Source organism: Salmo salar, chromosome 07, assembly GCF_965601325.2.
Source record: "Salmo salar chromosome 07, fSalSal1, whole genome shotgun sequence".
NCBI classification, from domain to species: domain Eukaryota; kingdom Metazoa; phylum Chordata; class Actinopteri; order Salmoniformes; family Salmonidae; genus Salmo; species Salmo salar.
The window spans coordinates 71,393,205-71,413,435 of NC_138297.1; the positions used below are offsets into that span (position 1 = coordinate 71,393,205).

General features: G+C 44.6%; 1 protein-coding gene and 1 long non-coding RNA gene across 2 annotated transcripts in view; one reads left to right on the forward strand and one right to left on the reverse strand.

Moving 5' to 3' along the window:
* Positions 1–12,228, forward strand: part of LOC106609847 (protein lifeguard 4) — a 35,085-nt gene extending 22,857 nt beyond the window's left edge. The window contains exon 7 of the mRNA XM_045714028.2: positions 9,505–12,228. Within this exon, the coding sequence (XP_045569984.1) occupies positions 9,505–9,711 (207 nt within the window). The 3' untranslated portion in view covers positions 9,712–12,228. The remainder of the gene's footprint in view (positions 1–9,504) is intronic.
* A 3,666-nt stretch (positions 12,229–15,894) lies between these two features.
* Positions 15,895–18,119, reverse strand: LOC106593888 (uncharacterized). The gene is made up of 2 exons (XR_006768238.2): positions 17,985–18,119; positions 15,895–16,359 (listed from the first exon to the last, which is right to left on the reverse strand). It is a non-coding gene; the product is annotated as an uncharacterized LOC106593888 (long non-coding RNA).
* Between the last annotated feature and the right edge of the window lie 2,112 nt (positions 18,120–20,231).

Here is a 20,231-nt window from a genome sequence, read left to right on the forward strand (position 1 = left end):
GAGGTGGTTTCAGGTAGTGGTTACTACAGTAGAGGCGGTTTCAGGTAGTGGTTACTACAGTAGAGGCGGTTTCAGGTAGTGGTTACTACAGTAGAGGCGGTTTCAGGTAGTGGTTACTACAGTAGAGGCGGTTTCAGGTAGTGGTTACTACAGTAGAGGTGGTTTCCTTCAGGTAGTGGTTACTACAGTAGAGGTGGTTTCAGGTAGTGGTTACTACAGTAGAGGTGGTTTCCTTCAGGTAGTGGTTACTACAGTAGAGGTGGTTTCCTTCAGGTAGTGGTTACTACAGTAGAGGCGGTTTCAGGTAGTGGTTACTACAGTAGAGGCGGTTTCAGGTAGTGGTTACTACAGTAGAGGCGGTTTCAGGTAGTGGTTACTACAGTAGAGGCGGTTTCAGGTAGTGGTTACTACAGTAGAGGTGGTTTCAGGTAGTGGTTACTACAGTAGAGGCGGTTTCAGGTAGTGGTTACTACAGTAGAGGCGGTTTCAGGTAGTGGTTACTACAGTAGAGGCGGTTTCAGGTAGTGGTTACTACAGTAGAGGCGGTTTCAGGTAGTGGTTACTACAGTAGAGGCGGTTTCAGGTAGTGGTTACTACAGTAGAGGCGGTTTCAGGTAGTGGTTACTACAGTAGAGGCGGTTTCAGGTAGTGGTTACTACAGTAGAGGCGGTTTCAGGTAGTGGTTACTACAGTAGAGGCGGTTTCAGGTAGTGGTTACTACAGTAGAGGTGGTTTCAGGTAGTGGTTACTACAGTAGAGGTGGTTTCAGGTAGTGGTTACTACAGTAGAGGTGGTTTCAGGTAGTGGTTACTACAGTAGAGGTGGTTTCAGGTAGTGGTTACTACAGTAGAGGTGGTTTCAGGTAGTGGTTACTACAGTAGAGGTGGTTTCAGGTAGTGGTTACTACAGTAGAGGTGGTTTCAGGTAGTGGTTACTACAGTAGAGGTGGTTTCAGGTAGTGGTTACTACAGTAGAGGTGGTTTCAGGTAGTGGTTACTGCAGTAGAGGTGGTTTCCTTCAGGTAGTGGTTACTACAGTAGAGGTGGTTTCAGGTAGTGGTTACTACAGTAGACGTGGTTTCAGGTAGTGGTTACTACAGTAGAGGTGGTTTCAGGTAGTGGTTACTACAGTAGAGGCGGTTTCAGGTAGTGGTTACTACAGTAGAGGCGGTTTCAGGTAGTGGTTACTACAGTAGAGGCGGTTTCAGGTAGTGGTTACTACAGTAGAGGCGGTTTCAGGTAGTGGTTACTACAGTAGAGGCGGTTTCAGGTAGTGGTTACTACAGTAGAGGCGGTTTCAGGTAGTGGTTACTACAGTAGAGGCGGTTTCAGGTAGTGGTTACTACAGTAGAGGCGGTTTCAGGTAGTGGTTACTACAGTAGAGGCGGTTTCAGGTAGTGGTTACTACAGTAGAGGCGGTTTCAGGTAGTGGCTACTACAGTAGAGGCGGTTTCAGGTAGTGGCTACTACAGTAGAGGCGGTTTCAGGTAGTGGCTACTACAGTAGAGGCGGTTTCAGGTAGTGGTTACTACAGTAGAGGCGGTTTCAGGTAGTGGTTACTACAGTAGAGGTGGTTTCCTTCAGGTAGTGGTTACTACAGTAGAGGTGGTTTCCTTCAGGTAGTGGTTACTACAGTAGAGGTGGTTTCCTTCAGGTAGTGGTTACTACAGTAGAGGTGGTTTCCTTCAGGTAGTGGTTACTACAGTAGAGGTGGTTTCCTTCAGGTAGTGGTTACTACAGTAGAGGTGGTTTCCTTCAGGTAGTGGTTACTACAGTAGAGGTGGTTTCAGGTAGTGGTTACTACAGTAGAGGTGGTTTCCTTCAGGTAGTGGTTACTACAGTAGAGGTGGTTTCAGGTAGTGGTTACTACAGTAGAGGTGGTTTCCTTCAGGTAGTGGTTACTACAGTAGAGGTGGTTTCAGGTAGTGGTTACTACAGTAGAGGCGGTTTCAGGTAGTGGTTACTACAGTAGAGGTGGTTTCAGGTAGTGGTTACTACAGTAGAGGTGGTTTCAGGTAGTGGTTACTACAGTAGAGGTGGTTTCAGGTAGTGGTTACTACAGTAGAGGTGGTTTCAGGTAGTGGTTACTACAGTAGAGGTGGTTTCAGGTAGTGGTTACTACAGTAGAGGTGGTTTCAGGTAGTGGTTACTACAGTAGAGGTGGTTTCAGGTAGTGGTTACTACAGTAGAGGTGGTTTCAGGTAGTGGTTACTGCAGTAGAAGTGGTTTCCTTCAGGTAGTGGTTACTACAGTAGAGGTGGTTTCAGGTAGTGGTTACTACAGTAGACGTGGTTTCAGGTAGTGGTTACTACAGTAGAGGTGGTTTCAGGTAGTGGTTACTACAGTAGAGGTGGTTTCAGGTAGTGGTTACTACAGTAGAGGTGGTTTCAGGTAGTGGTTACTACAGTAGAGGTGGTTTCAGGTAGTGGTTACTGCAGTAGAAGTGGTTTCCTTCAGGTAGTGGTTACTACAGTAGAGGTGGTTTCAGGTAGTGGTTACTACAGTAGACGTGGTTTCAGGTAGTGGTTACTACAGTAGAGGTGGTTTCAGGTAGTGGTTACTACAGTAGAGGTGGTTTCAGGTAGTGGTTACTACAGTAGAGGTGGTTTCAGGTAGTGGTCACTACAGTAGAGGTGGTTTCAGGTAGTGGTTACTACAGTAGAGGTGGTTTCCTTCAGGTAGTGGTTACTACAGTAGAGGTGGTTTCAGGTAGTGGTTACTACAGTAGAGGTGGTTTCAAGTAGTGGTTACTACAGTAGAGGCGGTTTCAGGTAGTGGTTACTACAGTAGAGGCGGTTTCAGGTAGTGGTTACTACAGTAGAGGTGGTTTCAGGTAGTGGTTACTACAGTAGAGGTGGTTTCCTTCAGGTAGTGGTTACTACAGTAGAGGTGGTTTCCTTCAGGTAGTGGTTACTACAGTAGAGGCGGTTTCAGGTAGTGGTTACTACAGTAGAGGTGGTTTCAGGTAGTGGTTACTACAGTAGAGGTGGTTTCAGGTAGTGGTTACTACAGTAGAGGCGGTTTCAGGTAGTGGTTACTACAGTAGAGGCGGTTTCAGGTAGTGGTTACTACAGTACAGGCGGTTTCAGGTAGTGGTTACTACAGTAGAGGCGGTTTCAGGTAGTGGTTACTACAGTAGAGGTGGTTTCAGGTAGTGGTTACTACAGTAGAGGTGGTTTCCTTCAGGTAGTGGTTACTACAGTAGAGGTGGTTTCCTTCAGGTAGTGGTTACTACAGTAGAGGCGGTTTCAGGTAGTGGTTACTACAGTAGAGGCGGTTTCAGGTAGTGGTTACTACAGTAGAGGTGGTTTCAGGTAGTGGTTACTACAGTAGAGGCGGTTTCAGGTAGTGGTTACTACAGTAGAGGCGGTTTCAGGTAGTGGTTACTACAGTAGAGGCGGTTTCAGGTAGTGGTTACTACAGTAGAGGCGGTTTCAGGTAGTGGTTACTACAGTAGAGGCGGTTTCAGGTAGTGGTTACTACAGTAGAGGCGGTTTCAGGTAGTGGTTACTACAGTAGAGGCGGTTTCAGGTAGTGGTTACTACAGTAGAGGCGGTTTCAGGTAGTGGTTACTACAGTAGAGGCGGTTTCAGGTAGTGGTTACTACAGTAGAGGTGGTTTCAGGTAGTGGTTACTACAGTAGAGGTGGTTTCAGGTAGTGGTTACTACAGTAGAGGTGGTTTCAGGTAGTGGTTACTACAGTAGAGGTGGTTTCAGGTAGTGGTTACTACAGTAGAGGTGGTTTCAGGTAGTGGTTACTACAGTAGAGGTGGTTTCAGGTAGTGGTTACTACAGTAGAGGTGGTTTCAGGTAGTGGTTACTACAGTAGAGGTGGTTTCAGGTAGTGGTTACTACAGTAGAGGTGGTTTCAGGTAGTGGTTACTACAGTAGAGGTGGTTTCAGGTAGTGGTTACTACAGTAGAGGTGGTTTCAGGTAGTGGTTACTACAGTAGAGGTGGTTTCAGGTGGTGGTTACTGCAGTAGAAGTGGTTTCCTTCAGGTAGTGGTTACTACAGTAGAGGTGGTTTCAGGTAGTGGTTACTACAGTAGACGTGGTTTCAGGTAGTGGTTACTACAGTAGAGGTGGTTTCAGGTAGTGGTTACTACAGTAGAGGTGGTTTCAGGTAGTGGTTACTACAGTAGAGGTGGTTTCAGGTAGTGGTTACTACAGTAGAGGTGGTTTCAGGTAGTGGTTACTACAGTAGAGGTGGTTTCAGGTAGTGGTTACTACAGTAGAGGTGGTTTCAGGTAGTGGTTACTACAGTAGAGGTGGTTTCAGGTAGTGGTTACTACAGTAGAGGTGGTTTCAGGTAGTGGTTACTGCAGTAGAAGTGGTTTCCTTCAGGTAGTGGTTACTACAGTAGATGTGGTTTCAGGTAGTGGTTACTACAGTAGAGGCGGTTTCAGGTAGTGGTTACTACAGTAGAGGCGGTTTCAGGTAGTGGTTACTACAGTAGAGGCGGTTTCAGGTAGTGGTTACTACAGTAGAGGCGGTTTCAGGTAGTGGTTACTACAGTAGAGGTGGTTTCAGGTAGTGGTTACTACAGTAGAGGTGGTTTCAGGTAGTGGTTACTACAGTAGAGGTGGTTTCAGGTAGTGGTTACTGCAGTAGAAGTGGTTTCCTTCAGGTAGTGGTTACTACAGTAGAGGTGGTTTCAGGTAGTGGTTACTACAGTAGACGTGGTTTCAGGTAGTGGTTACTACAGTAGAGGTGGTTTCAGGTAGTGGTTACTACAGTAGAGGTGGTTTCAGGTAGTGGTTACTACAGTAGAGGTGGTTTCAGGTAGTGGTTACTACAGTAGAGGTGGTTTCAGGTAGTGGTTACTACAGTAGAGGCGGTTTCCTTCAGGTAGTGGTTACTACAGTAGAGGCGGTTTCAGGTAGTGGTTACTACAGTAGAGGCGGTTTCAGGTAGTGGTTACTACAGTAGAGGTGGTTTCAGGTAGTGGTTACTACAGTAGAGGTGGTTTCCTTCAGGTAGTGGTTACTACAGTAGAGGTGGTTTCCTTCAGGTAGTGGTTACTACAGTAGAGGCGGTTTCAGGTAGTGGTTACTACAGTAGAGGTGGTTTCAGGTAGTGGTTACTACAGTAGAGGTGGTTTCAGGTAGTGGTTACTACAGTAGAGGCGGTTTCAGGTAGTGGTTACTACAGTAGAGGCGGTTTCAGGTAGTGGTTACTACAGTACAGGCGGTTTCAGGTAGTGGTTACTACAGTAGAGGCGGTTTCAGGTAGTGGTTACTACAGTAGAGGTGGTTTCAGGTAGTGGTTACTACAGTAGAGGTGGTTTCCTTCAGGTAGTGGTTACTACAGTAGAGGTGGTTTCCTTCAGGTAGTGGTTACTACAGTAGAGGCGGTTTCAGGTAGTGGTTACTACAGTAGAGGCGGTTTCAGGTAGTGGTTACTACAGTAGAGGTGGTTTCAGGTAGTGGTTACTACAGTAGAGGCGGTTTCAGGTAGTGGTTACTACAGTAGAGGCGGTTTCAGGTAGTGGTTACTACAGTAGAGGCGGTTTCAGGTAGTGGTTACTACAGTAGAGGCGGTTTCAGGTAGTGGTTACTACAGTAGAGGCGGTTTCAGGTAGTGGTTACTACAGTAGAGGCGGTTTCAGGTAGTGGTTACTACAGTAGAGGCGGTTTCAGGTAGTGGTTACTACAGTAGAGGCGGTTTCAGGTAGTGGTTACTACAGTAGAGGCGGTTTCAGGTAGTGGTTACTACAGTAGAGGTGGTTTCAGGTAGTGGTTACTACAGTAGAGGTGGTTTCAGGTAGTGGTTACTACAGTAGAGGTGGTTTCAGGTAGTGGTTACTACAGTAGAGGTGGTTTCAGGTAGTGGTTACTACAGTAGAGGTGGTTTCAGGTAGTGGTTACTACAGTAGAGGTGGTTTCAGGTAGTGGTTACTACAGTAGAGGTGGTTTCAGGTAGTGGTTACTACAGTAGAGGTGGTTTCAGGTAGTGGTTACTACAGTAGAGGTGGTTTCAGGTAGTGGTTACTACAGTAGAGGTGGTTTCAGGTAGTGGTTACTACAGTAGAGGTGGTTTCAGGTAGTGGTTACTACAGTAGAGGTGGTTTCAGGTGGTGGTTACTGCAGTAGAAGTGGTTTCCTTCAGGTAGTGGTTACTACAGTAGAGGTGGTTTCAGGTAGTGGTTACTACAGTAGACGTGGTTTCAGGTAGTGGTTACTACAGTAGAGGTGGTTTCAGGTAGTGGTTACTACAGTAGAGGTGGTTTCAGGTAGTGGTTACTACAGTAGAGGTGGTTTCAGGTAGTGGTTACTACAGTAGAGGTGGTTTCAGGTAGTGGTTACTACAGTAGAGGTGGTTTCAGGTAGTGGTTACTACAGTAGAGGTGGTTTCAGGTAGTGGTTACTACAGTAGAGGTGGTTTCAGGTAGTGGTTACTACAGTAGAGGTGGTTTCAGGTAGTGGTTACTGCAGTAGAAGTGGTTTCCTTCAGGTAGTGGTTACTACAGTAGATGTGGTTTCAGGTAGTGGTTACTACAGTAGAGGCGGTTTCAGGTAGTGGTTACTACAGTAGAGGCGGTTTCAGGTAGTGGTTACTACAGTAGAGGCGGTTTCAGGTAGTGGTTACTACAGTAGAGGCGGTTTCAGGTAGTGGTTACTACAGTAGAGGCGGTTTCAGGTAGTGGTTACTACAGTAGAGGCGGTTTCAGGTAGTGGTTACTACAGTAGAGGTGGTTTCCTGTAGTGGTTACTACAGTAGAGGTGGTTTCCTGTAGTGGTTACTACAGTAGAGGTGGTTTCCTGTAGTGGTTACTACAGTAGAGGTGGTTTCAGGTAGTGGTTACTACAGTAGAGGTGGTTTCAGGTAGTGGTTACTACAGTAGAGGTGGTTTCAGGTAGTGGTTACTACAGTAGAGGTGGTTTCAGGTAGTGGTTACTACAGTAGAGGTGGTTTCAGGTAGTGGTTACTACAGTAGAGGTGGTTTCAGGTAGTGGTTACTACAGTAGAGGTGGTTTCAGGTAGTGGTTACTACAGTAGAGGTGGTTTCAGGTAGTGGTTACTACAGTAGAGGCGGTTTCCTTCAGGTAGTGGTTACTACAGTAGAGGCGGTTTCAGGTAGTGGTTACTACAGTAGAGGCGGTTTCAGGTAGTGGTTACTACAGTAGAGGTGGTTTCAGGTAGTGGTTACTACAGTAGAGGTGGTTTCAGGTAGTGGTTACTACAGTAGAGGTGGTTTCCTTCAGGTAGTGGTTACTACAGTAGAGGTGGTTTCCTTCAGGTAGTGGTTACTACAGTAGAGGCGGTTTCAGGTAGTGGTTACTACAGTAGAGGTGGTTTCAGGTAGTGGTTACTACAGTAGAGGTGGTTTCAGGTAGTGGTTACTACAGTAGAGGCGGTTTCAGGTAGTGGTTACTACAGTAGAGGCGGTTTCAGGTAGTGGTTACTACAGTACAGGCGGTTTCAGGTAGTGGTTACTACAGTAGAGGCGGTTTCAGGTAGTGGTTACTACAGTAGAGGTGGTTTCAGGTAGTGGTTACTACAGTAGAGGTGGTTTCCTTCAGGTAGTGGTTACTACAGTAGAGGTGGTTTCCTTCAGGTAGTGGTTACTACAGTAGAGGCGGTTTCAGGTAGTGGTTACTACAGTAGAGGCGGTTTCAGGTAGTGGTTACTACAGTAGAGGCGGTTTCAGGTAGTGGTTACTACAGTAGAGGCGGTTTCAGGTAGTGGTTACTACAGTAGAGGCGGTTTCAGGTAGTGGTTACTACAGTAGAGGCGGTTTCAGGTAGTGGTTACTACAGTAGAGGCGGTTTCAGGTAGTGGTTACTACAGTAGAGGCGGTTTCAGGTAGTGGTTACTACAGTAGAGGCGGTTTCAGGTAGTGGTTACTACAGTAGAGGCGGTTTCAGGTAGTGGTTACTACAGTAGAGGCGGTTTCAGGTAGTGGTTACTACAGTAGAGGCGGTTTCAGGTAGTGGTTACTACAGTAGAGGTGGTTTCAGGTAGTGGTTACTACAGTAGAGGTGGTTTCAGGTAGTGGTTACTACAGTAGAGGTGGTTTCAGGTAGTGGTTACTACAGTAGAGGTGGTTTCAGGTAGTGGTTACTACAGTAGAGGTGGTTTCAGGTAGTGGTTACTACAGTAGAGGTGGTTTCAGGTAGTGGTTACTACAGTAGAGGTGGTTTCAGGTAGTGGTTACTACAGTAGAGGTGGTTTCAGGTAGTGGTTACTACAGTAGAGGTGGTTTCAGGTAGTGGTTACTACAGTAGAGGTGGTTTCAGGTAGTGGTTACTACAGTAGAGGTGGTTTCAGGTGGTGGTTACTGCAGTAGAAGTGGTTTCCTTCAGGTAGTGGTTACTACAGTAGAGGTGGTTTCAGGTAGTGGTTACTACAGTAGACGTGGTTTCAGGTAGTGGTTACTACAGTAGAGGTGGTTTCAGGTAGTGGTTACTACAGTAGAGGTGGTTTCAGGTAGTGGTTACTACAGTAGAGGTGGTTTCAGGTAGTGGTTACTACAGTAGAGGTGGTTTCAGGTAGTGGTTACTACAGTAGAGGTGGTTTCAGGTAGTGGTTACTACAGTAGAGGTGGTTTCAGGTAGTGGTTACTACAGTAGAGGTGGTTTCAGGTAGTGGTTACTACAGTAGAGGTGGTTTCAGGTAGTGGTTACTGCAGTAGAAGTGGTTTCCTTCAGGTAGTGGTTACTACAGTAGATGTGGTTTCAGGTAGTGGTTACTACAGTAGAGGCGGTTTCAGGTAGTGGTTACTACAGTAGAGGCGGTTTCAGGTAGTGGTTACTACAGTAGAGGCGGTTTCAGGTAGTGGTTACTACAGTAGAGGCGGTTTCAGGTAGTGGTTACTACAGTAGAGGCGGTTTCAGGTAGTGGTTACTACAGTAGAGGCGGTTTCAGGTAGTGGTTACTACAGTAGAGGTGGTTTCCTGTAGTGGTTACTACAGTAGAGGTGGTTTCCTGTAGTGGTTACTACAGTAGAGGTGGTTTCCTGTAGTGGTTACTACAGTAGAGGTGGTTTCAGGTAGTGGTTACTACAGTAGAGGTGGTTTCAGGTAGTGGTTACTACAGTAGAGGTGGTTTCAGGTAGTGGTTACTACAGTAGAGGTGGTTTCAGGTAGTGGTTACTACAGTAGAGGTGGTTTCAGGTAGTGGTTACTACAGTAGAGGTGGTTTCAGGTAGTGGTTACTACAGTAGAGGTGGTTTCAGGTAGTGGTTACTACAGTAGAGGTGGTTTCAGGTAGTGGTTACTACAGTAGAGGTGGTTTCAGGTAGTGGTTACTACAGTAGAGGTGGTTTCAGGTAGTGGTTACTACAGTAGAGGTAGGTCATTACCACTCTTTTCAACATCCATTATCCCTTCATTATCCATTTTTTCTTCTTCTAAGTAGTCATTCCTCATTAATGCCTTGTCAGTCAGTCATCCATCTATCAGCCGTCCATTCAGACATCCTTAATCTATCCGTCAGTCAATCCATCTATCCAGCGTTTAATCTGAGTCTCCTCTCCCCATCCTCCTCTTCTCCCCCTCCCAGCTCTTCTTCCAGAACGACACAGTGGAGCTGGTATTTGCTGGTGCAGGAGCTCTGTTGTTCTGTGGCTTCATCATCTATGACACCCACCTTCTGATGCACCAGCTGTCCCCTGAGGAACACGTCCTGGCCTCCATTAACCTGTACCTGGACATCGTTAACCTCTTCCTGCACATCCTCCGCATGCTGGACTCCATGAAGAAAAACTGAGCTTCTATTCCCTATTTAGTGCACTACACACTATTCCCTATTTAGTGCACTACGTTTTGACCAGGGCCCATAGGGCTCTGTATGAACGTAGTGCACCGTGAAGGGAACAGTGTGTGGTTTGGGACTCAGGCGATTAGTGATCTGCTGCTTAGCTCACAGGGTGACTTGGGATCGATTCAGTTCTAAATTCAGTAACATTTTCTTGGAATTATTTAGAAAATCCTCATAGAAAAGAAAAATGGGCATTTATCGATTCACCTCCTGAATTGAAAACTGATTTGCCCCCAGTCTCTGATAGAAAACCCTGCTGTAGATCCTACCAGTGATTGTGAAACGTTAACTCATCGTCTAAGTTTAACCCCGGAGATAATATTATATTATAACCTGTGCCATTGGAACTGGTTGTGTTTTGGACTTATGCTGTTTTGTTCTATACTGTTTATTATTCTTAATGTAAACAAAAAATATATATATTTAATTTTGGGTTGCTCGCTCAATGAATGAATCCTTTCTGAATATTGAAGCATACGGATTATGTAAGGTTGTTTTTGGGTGATGGTGTAAAATAGCATAACACATTTTTTAGACTAAAGTAGAATTAACTACTTTCCTAACTTCCATCCCCTAGCTTGCTGGTATTCTGAATTTCAACGCATGAAAACATCCCTTAGTTACTGTCCGTAGGAATAGAAAAATCAACTCAGTGGCCAGTGTATTAGGTCCATCTGGTACCGGGTCGGACACCCTTTGCCTCCAGAACAGTCTGAGTTCTTTAAGGCAAGGAAACAATTGATGTCAAGGGACCTAACGCCCCCAGCCTGTACCGTTGACGCCAGGCAGGATGGGACCATGGACTCATGCTGCTTACGCCAAATCCTGACTCTTCCATCAGCCTGTACCGTTGACGCCAGGCAGGATGGGACCATGGACTCATGCTGCTTACACCAAATCCTGACTCTACCATCAGCCTGTACCGTTGACGCCAGGCAGGATGGGACCATGGACTCATGCTGCTTACACCAAATCCTGACTCTACCATCAGCCTGTACCGTTGACGCCAGGCAGGATGGGACCATGGACTCATGCTGCTTACACCAAATCCTGACTCTACCATCAGCCTGTACCGTTGACGCCAGGCAGGATGGGACCATGGACTCATGCTGCTTACGCCAAATCCTGACTCTGGCATCAACGCGACGCAACAGGAATCGGGATTCGTCGGACCAGGCAATGTTTTTCCACTCCTCAATTGTCCAGTGTTGGTGATGGCCTGCCCACTGGAGCATCTTCTTCTTGTTTTTAGCTGATAGGAACCCAGTGTTGGTGATGGCCTGCCCACTGGAGCATCTTCTTCTTGTTTTTAGCTGATAGGAACCCAGGGTGGTCGTCTGCTGCAATAGCCAATCCGTGACAAGGACCAACGAGTTGTGAGTTTCGAGACGCCGTTGTTCTGCGCCGTTATTTTCCTGTTTGTGTTCCACCTGTTAGCTTGCACATTTCTTGCCATCCTCCTTGGACATCTCTCATCAACGAGCTGTTTTCATCCACAGCACTGCCGCTGACTGGATGTTTTTTGTTTGTCGCACCATTCTCTGTAAACCCTAGGCAATGTCGTGCGTGAAAAGGCCAGGGTGGCCGGCTGTTTCTGAGGTACTGGAACCGGCTCGCCTGGCAACGATGATCATACCACGCTCAAATTCACTTAGGTCACTGGTTTTGCCCATTCTAACGTTTAATCAAACAGTAACTGAATGCCTTGATGCCTGTCTGCCTGCTTTATATAACAAGCCCAAGGCCACGTGACTCACTGACTGTAGGAACGAACCATTTTCGTGAACGGGGGTGGTGTACCTTATAAACTGGCCACTGAATGTAGAGATCTGATCATTCTAGAAAGACTTGAATAGTAGTCACAGTAAAGTTTTATAAAATACACTATTCTCCACTATTGACTTAACCAGGACACCTGAGAAAATGTATCACATAGCAACCTATTCCCTATATAGTGCACTACTTTTGACCAGAGGTCTTGTCCCAAATGGGACCCCCATTACCTATATAGTGCACTACTTTTGACCAGAGGCCGTGTCCCAAATGGGACCCCATTCCCTATATAGTGCCCTACTTTTGACCAAAGCCCTATGGGTCATTTGGGACAGAGATTTGATATGCCAGCAAACAGAGGGATGCTCTGGGACCAGGAAACATGTTCAACCAGTTACCTGGTGGGCAGAACAATGTACAGTAGAATAATACCACATCAGTTGTCAGGAAAGGGAATCTGAAGAACACTACAGATTTGAATACCAAGAGGTTGAGATCATGTAAATACTATGAAGGGATTTTACTAGGCTCTATATTCTGTTTCCTCAGTCATTCATTTATTAACAAACCTGCAAGTGCAATACAAATTGTCATGTGGAAAGTAAAATAGTTGCACATCTATTTGGTGAACTGTGAATGCACCATCAATTGTATATGCTTTGATTTCTTGATTAAATTGTAAAGTTGAGTGTTTTACATTTTCATGTATGTCTGCTCCCGCTAACTCAGTTGAACCAGTAATACCACTAGACAACACTCACCTATACTGAACCAGTTATACTACTAGACCAGGTGAACACTCACCTATACTGAACCAGTTATACCACTAGACAACACTCACCTATACTGAACCAGTTATACCGCTAGACAACACTCACCTCTATAGAACCAGTTATACCACTAGACCAGGTGAACACTCACCTGTATAGAACCAGTTATACCACTAGACAACACTCACCTCTACTGAACCAGTTATACCACTAGACAACACTCACCTGTATAGAACCACTTATACCACTAGACCAGGTGAACACTCACCTATACTGAACCAGTTATACCACTAGACAACACTCACCTATACTGAACCAGTTATACCACTAGACAACACTCACCTATACTGAACCAGTTATAGCACTAGACAACACTCACCTATACTGAACCAGTTATACCACTAGACAACACTCACCTATACTGAACCAGTTATACCACTAGACAACACTCACCTATACTGAACCAGTTATACCACTAGACAACACTCACCTATACTGAACCAGTTATACCACTAGACAACACTCACCTATACTGAACCAGTTATACCACTAGACAACACTCACCTATACTGAACCAGTTATACCACTAGACAACACTCACCTATACTGAACCAGTTATACCACTAGACAACACTCACCTATACTGAACCAGTTATACCACTAGACCAGGTGAACACTCACCTGTATAGAACCAGTTATACCACTAGACAACACTCACCTGTATAGAACCAGTTATACCACTAGACAACACTCACGTATACTGAACCAGTTATACCACTAGACAACACTCACCTATACTGAACCAGTTATACTACTAGACAACACTCACCTGTATAGAACCAGTTATACCACTAGACAACACTCACCTATACTGAACCAGTAATACCACTAGACAACACTCACCTATACTGAACCAGTTATACTACTAGACAACACTCACCTATACTGAACCAGTTATACCACTAGACAACACTCACCTATACAGAACCAGTTATACCACTAGACAACACTCACCTATACTGAACCAGTTATACCACTAGACAACACTCACCTATACTGAACCAGTTATACCACTAGACAACACTCACCTATACTGAACCAGTTATACCACTAGACCAGGTGAACACTCACCTGTATAGAACCAGTTATACCACTAGACAACACTCACCTATACTGAACCAGTTATACCACTAGACCAGGTGAACAGTCACCTATACTGAACCAGTTATACCACTAGACCAGGTGAACACTCACCTATACTGAACCAGTTATACCATTAGACCAGGTGAACACTCACCTGTATAGAACCAGTTATACCACTAGACAACACTCACCTCTACTGAACCAGTTATACCACTAGACCAGGTGAACACTCACCTGTATAGAACCAGTTATACCACTAGACCAGGTGACAGTGACAGGTGACACCACTAGACAGTGTCTTTTTATTGTTACAAATTGGAATTAAAATGGATTTGTGATTTTTTTGTCAATAATCTACACAAAATACTCTGCAATGTCAAAGTGGAAGAAAAATAAATGCATAACTAAAATATAATTGTTGCATAAGTATTCAGCCACTTTGTTTAGGCAAACCTAAAATTAGTTCAGGAGTAAAATGTGGTTTAACAAATCACATAAGTGACATGGACTCACTGTGTGAAATAATGGAGGTTAACAACTGCTTCCTTGTCTTTAAGCCTGGTGGTGTCTGCATCATGGTATGGGTATGCTTGCCATTGGCAAATACTGTGGAGTTTTTCAGGATAAAAAGAACCGGGATGGAGCTAAGCACAGGCAAAATCCTAGAGGGAAAAAAAACCTGCTTCAGTCTGCTTTACACCAGAGACTGAGAGGAATTCAACTTTCAGCAGGACAATAACCTACAACACAAAGCCAAATCTACACTGGAGTTGCTTACCAAGGAGACGGTGAATGTTCCTGAGTGACCAAGTTAGTTTTGACTTAAATCTGCTTAAGAATCCATGGCAAGACTTGAACATTGTTGTCTAGCCATGATCCCCAACATCTTGACAGAGCTTGAAGAATTTTTTTTATAATAATGGGCAAATTTTGTGTCCCGTGTGGCTCAGTTGGTAGAGCATGGTGTTTGCAACGCCAGGGTTGTGGGTTCGATTCCCACGGGGGACCAGTACGAGAGGGGGGAAAAAAATGTATGAAATGTATGCATTCACTACTGTAAGTCGCTCTGGATAAGAGCATCTGCTAAATGACTAAAATGTAAAATGTACAATCCAGGTGTGTAAAGCTCTTAGAGACTTACCCAGAAAGACTCACAGCTGGAATCAATGCCAAAGGTGATTCAAACATGTATTGACTCAGGGAGCTGAATACTTATGCAACAACTATAGTTTAGTTATAAAAACATGTATTAATCAAAAAAAATGTTTTTTTAAATCTTCCACTTTGACCATAAGAGTATTTTGTGTAGATTGTTGACAAAAAAATGATTAAATCTATTTTAATCAATTTTAAATCCAAGGGTTCTGAATACTTCTGCAAGGCACTGAACATCCGGTATAAACTATGTTTGGCTGATAAGTAGGAGCAGGTCCACTGTGTTGCTAATAGGTTCTGTTATAATGTTTGGTCACAAGTTCCATTCAACCTGCTCTAAACCTAAATATGTTGTTCATACATTCCAAACGTTGAGTGTTTTGAGGATGGGAAAGGCTAGCCTCATCTCATCTTGATGGCCATAGGAGGTGGTAAGACAGCACAAATAGATCTGGGACCAGGCTAGGAAAAGGCTACATTTGGTCGACATAAAGCGCTGTGCCCAATGAGTTCAGGGTAGGGACAAGTTCCATTCAGATGCTCTGAGCTTCTAGAGTCACCAATGAGTCCAGGGTAGGGCCAAGTTCCATTCAGATGCTCTGAGCTTCTAGAGTCACCAATGAGTTCAGGGTAGGGACAAGTTCCATTCAGATGCACTGAGCTTCTAGAGTCACCAATGAGTCCAGGGTAGGGACAAGTTCCATTCAGATGCTCTGAGCTTCTAGAGTCACCAATGAGTCCAGGGTAGGGCCAAGTTCCATTCAGATGCTCTGAGCTTCTGGAGTCACCAATGAGTTCAGGGTAGGGACAAGTTCCATTCAGATGCTCTGAGCTTCTAGAGTCACCAATGAGTTCAGGGTAGGGACAAGTTCCATTCAGATGCTCTGAGCTTCTAGAGTCACCAATGAGTCCAGGGTAGGGCCAAGTTCCATTCAGATGCTCTGAGCTTCTAGAGTCACCAATGAGTTCAGGGTAGGGACAAGTTCCATTCAGATGCACTGAGCTTCTAGAGTCACCAATGAGTTCAGGGTAGGGACAAGTTCCATTCAGATGCTCTGAGCTTCTAGAGTCACCAATGAGTTCAGGGTAGGGACAAGTTCCATTCAGATGCTCTGAGCTTCTAGAGTCACCAATGGTATTCAAAATGTTTCAGTGGGGACCCCATTTTCTCCTCAAGAATGTATTGCGACCTCACTCCAAAGAACCTTAAATTCATTGTGTTTTCATCCCTCATCAAAATGAAAAGAAACAAACAAATACATTTATTCAATAAACATTAAAAATATATATATATTTCTTAAAATGTTTAATTGTTTTTGTCCCATACAATATGTAATCTTAATAATATGTAATCTTAATAATAATAAGTACTCTTAATTCGCGACCCCACTGCAGTTCTCCAAACCGGACTTTGACTGCCACTGTTCCAGAGCCACCAACGAGTTCAGAGCAGGGGAAAAGGCTACATTTGGTCAACAGAAAGTCCATTATTCAGTGGCCTGTTATGCATAAAGCTTCTCAGAGTATGAGAGCTGATCTAGGATCAGGTCACCCCCCCTGTCCATGTAATCTGATTCATTGTGATCTAAATGATACAACTGATCCTAGGTCAACACTCCTATTCCCAGCTCCTTCAGTAAGTCAGGCTGTTGTCTGAGGTCTGTCTTCAGTGACTCGGGGATGTCCAGTCTGTCGTAGTCCTCCACTTCTACCAGATTACGGATTAGCATCAGACAACACTCCTGGAGAGAGTACACTGGAACACAGAGAGAAACAATGACGTCTTTGAAACTTGACGTGTTTTTACACACTCCTCGATAGAGCTGGTCCCAGATGTGTCAAAACTCCTGGAAGGAGCTGGTCCCAGATCTGTCAACACTCCTGGACAGAGCCTGTCCCACATCTGTCAACATTCCTGGACAGAGCTGGTCCCACATCTGTCAACACTCCTGGACAGAACTGGTCCCAGATCTGTCAACACTCCTGGACAGAGCTGGTCCCAGATCTGTCAACACTCATGGACAGAGTTGGTCCCAGGTCTGTCAACATTCTTGGACAGAACTGGTCCCAGATCTGTCAACACTCATGGACAGAGTTGGTTCCAGGTCTGTCAACATTCTTGGACAGAACTGGTCCCAGATCTGTCAACACTCATGGACAGAGTTGGTCCTAGGTCTGTCAACATTCTCGGACAGAACTGGTCCCTGATCTGTCAACACTCATGGACAGAACTGGTCCCAGATCTGTCAACATTCTCGGACAGAACTGGTCCCAGATCTGTCAACATTCCTGGACAGAGTTGGTCTCATATCTGTCAACAGTCCTGGACAGAGTTGGTCTCATATCTGTCAACATTCCTGGACAGAGTTGGTCTCATATCTGTCAACACTCCTGGACAGAGTTGGTCTCATATCTGTCAACAGTCCTGGACAGAGTTGGTCCCAGGTCTGTCAACACTCCTGGACAGAGTTGGTCCCAGGTCTGTCAACAGTCCTGGACAGAACTGGTCCCAGGTCTGATTGTGCTTTTTGCCTACTCCATTGCCAAGCCAAATTATTGGTCAGGACAATTCCATCAGGAGTTGGCAAGATCAGAAAAGGATCTGGGTCCCAGGCTACTATAAACAATAGTGGAACACAGAAAGAAACAATCAAAATACTTTTTGAGGGGTAAAATGCCAAATAAGTAACGCATGTGTGGCTGGTGACACGAACAACAACTTGAGGGGAAGTGTCAATAGTTTAGGTTGTGTTCCTCTCTGTTAGAGCCCATGTGGACATATCTGTATAAAAGACAGAACACACAGGGCTCCATGTATATTAGTGTAAATATATGAATGTATATGATGAAATATTAGGTACCTTTATGATTTATATTTACCTGATTGAGATGTATTCATTTGTTGTTAGTGGAACTTAGTTTTTGCCCCCCCCCCCCCCCCCCAGACAGGTCATATTATGTATTTTCCATGTCAGTAATCTCTGATTTAAGTTGATTGGAGAATCCTTTTTTTGTTAGATATTAGAAGAATAAACCTTTTTGTTGCACCATATCCCTGGATCTCATTGAATGTTTTGGCTGTTTGGAAACTTAAGAGTGTGGACTGTATGCGTAGGAAACGACCCCGCTTCAGGCTAGGGCAGTGGCTATGGTCAAGAGGAAAGGAAGCCACTACACCCTCCTTGTCTGTTGCCTAGGCCTACCATTTATAAAACAACAGCCTATAGTAGCCTGGGACAGGGCAAATGTCAATGCTATTATTGGTTAGAGTCTTTTATATCTAGGTGACAACGAGGAAAGGAAACGACAGCACAAGGAAGTGTAGTGTATAACAGCTGTCTGTCAACGGGGTTGATGGAAGGCACATAGAGAGGGACACACCTGGTGTAGTTATGACAACATTCAGAAACTTGGGTTGACCATCCTCTTCATATTCGGTGGCAGCTGCTGGCTGATAAACTTCTTGCTGATTAGCTAAAAGTTTCGCCCCATTTCGAGAGGCTCTGAAAAGCCATGGATGCGCTGCGGAGAGTGGAATGAGATTGAGGGAAATGAAATGTTACGAACAATAGGTTTAGGCTATAACTCATTCAATTCAACATTTGGGAAAGGCCCATAGCTGAGTAATGCTTTGTTGGGGTAGAACTGTCTTCTTGGTTCAACCCATAGCTGAATTACATGACATGTTAAACTTAATACAGATCAAGTATTTGAGTAAAACAAGAAAGACTAAATAAAGGAAAGACAGAAAGCTGTGTTGCATGAGGGAGGGACTCACTCAGAAAACCACCATGCTCGGGCGCTTTGTTTTGACTGGTTAATAAAATTAACGTGGGTTTTGACATCAGAATTTACAGACCAAAGAGTTTTATTTTCGACACTCACTACTTTCTGCCCATCCATGACGACAGTGACACTCAGAATGCCACGACGATGTCATTCCATAAACAAATCACAAGAGGTCGCTGTTGTTCAGCGCTCTGACGAGTCAGACATGAAACGTCATTCTTGGAACAACAGACGCCAATAGGGTCCAATAGAGTCCAATAGAGTCCAGTAGAGTCCAATAGAGTCCAATAGAGTCCAGTAGAGTCCAATGGAGTCCAATAGAGTCCAGTAGAGTCCTATAGAGTCCAGTAGTGTCCAATAGAATCCAATAGAGTCCAGTAGAGTCCAATGGATTCCAATAGAGTCCAATAGAGTCCAATAGAGTCCAATAGAGTCCAGTAGAGTCCAATGGATTCCAATAGAGTCTAATAGAGTCCAGTAGAGTCTAATAGAGTCCAGTAGAGTCCAATAGAGTCCAATAGACTCCAAAAGAGTCTAAAATAATGTTATAGAATCCAATAGAGTCCTATTAAAGATCTCTGAGAGAGTCCTGTGTTATGCAGTAGTTAATAATGCGTTAACAATATTAAGGGTGTGTGTGTGTGTGTGTGTGTGTGTGTGTGTGTGTGTGTGTGTGTGTGTGTGTGTGTGTGTGTGTGTGTGTGTTTGTGTGTGTGTGTGTGTGTGTGTGTGTGTGTGTGTTTGTGCTTTAATCACTACTAATGGTCTCTGACAAGCTACGTTACCACCATACACTGGTGTGTTTAACCTGTTACCACCATACACTGGTGTGTTTATCCTGTTACCACCATACACTGATGTGTTTATCCTGTTACCACCATACACTGGTGTGTTTATCCTGTTACCACCATACACTGGTGTGTTTATCCTGTTACCACCATACACTGATGTGTTTATCCTGTTACCACCATTCACTGGTGTGTTTATCCTGTTACCACCATACACTGGTGTGTTTAACCTGTTACCACCATACACTGATGTGTTTAACCTGTTACCACCATACACTGGTGTGTTTATCCTGTTACCACCATACACTGATGTGTTTAACCTGTTACCACCATTCACTGGTGTGTTTATCCTGTTACCACCATACACTGGTGTGTTTATCCTGTTACCACCATACACTGATGTGTTTAACCTGTTACCACCATACACTGGTGTGTTTAACCTGTTACCACCATACACTGGTGTGTTTAACCTGTTACCACCATACACTGGTGTGTTTATCCTGTTACCACCATACACTGGTGTGTTTATCCTGTTACCACCATTCACTGGTGTGTTTATCCTGTTACCACCATACACTGGTGTGTTTATCCTGTTACCACCATACACTGGTGTGTTTATCCTGTTACCACCAGTCACTGGTGTGTTTATCCTGTTACCACCATACACTGGTGTGTTTAACCTGTTACCACCATACACTGGTGTGTTTATCCTGTTACCACCATACACTGATGTGTTTATCCTGTTACCACCATACACTGGTGTGTTTAACCTGTTACCACCATACACTGGTGTGTTTAACCTGTTACCACCATACACTGGTGTGTTTATCCTGTTACCACCATTCACTGGTGTGTTTATCCTGTTACCACCATACACTGGTGTGTTTAACCTGTTACCACCATACACTGGTGTGTTTATCCTGTTACCACCATACACTGGTGTGTTTATCCTGTTACCACCATTCACTGGTGTGTTTATCCTGTTACCACCATTCACTGGTGTGTTTATCCTGTTACCACCATACACTGGTGTGTTTATCCTGTTACCACC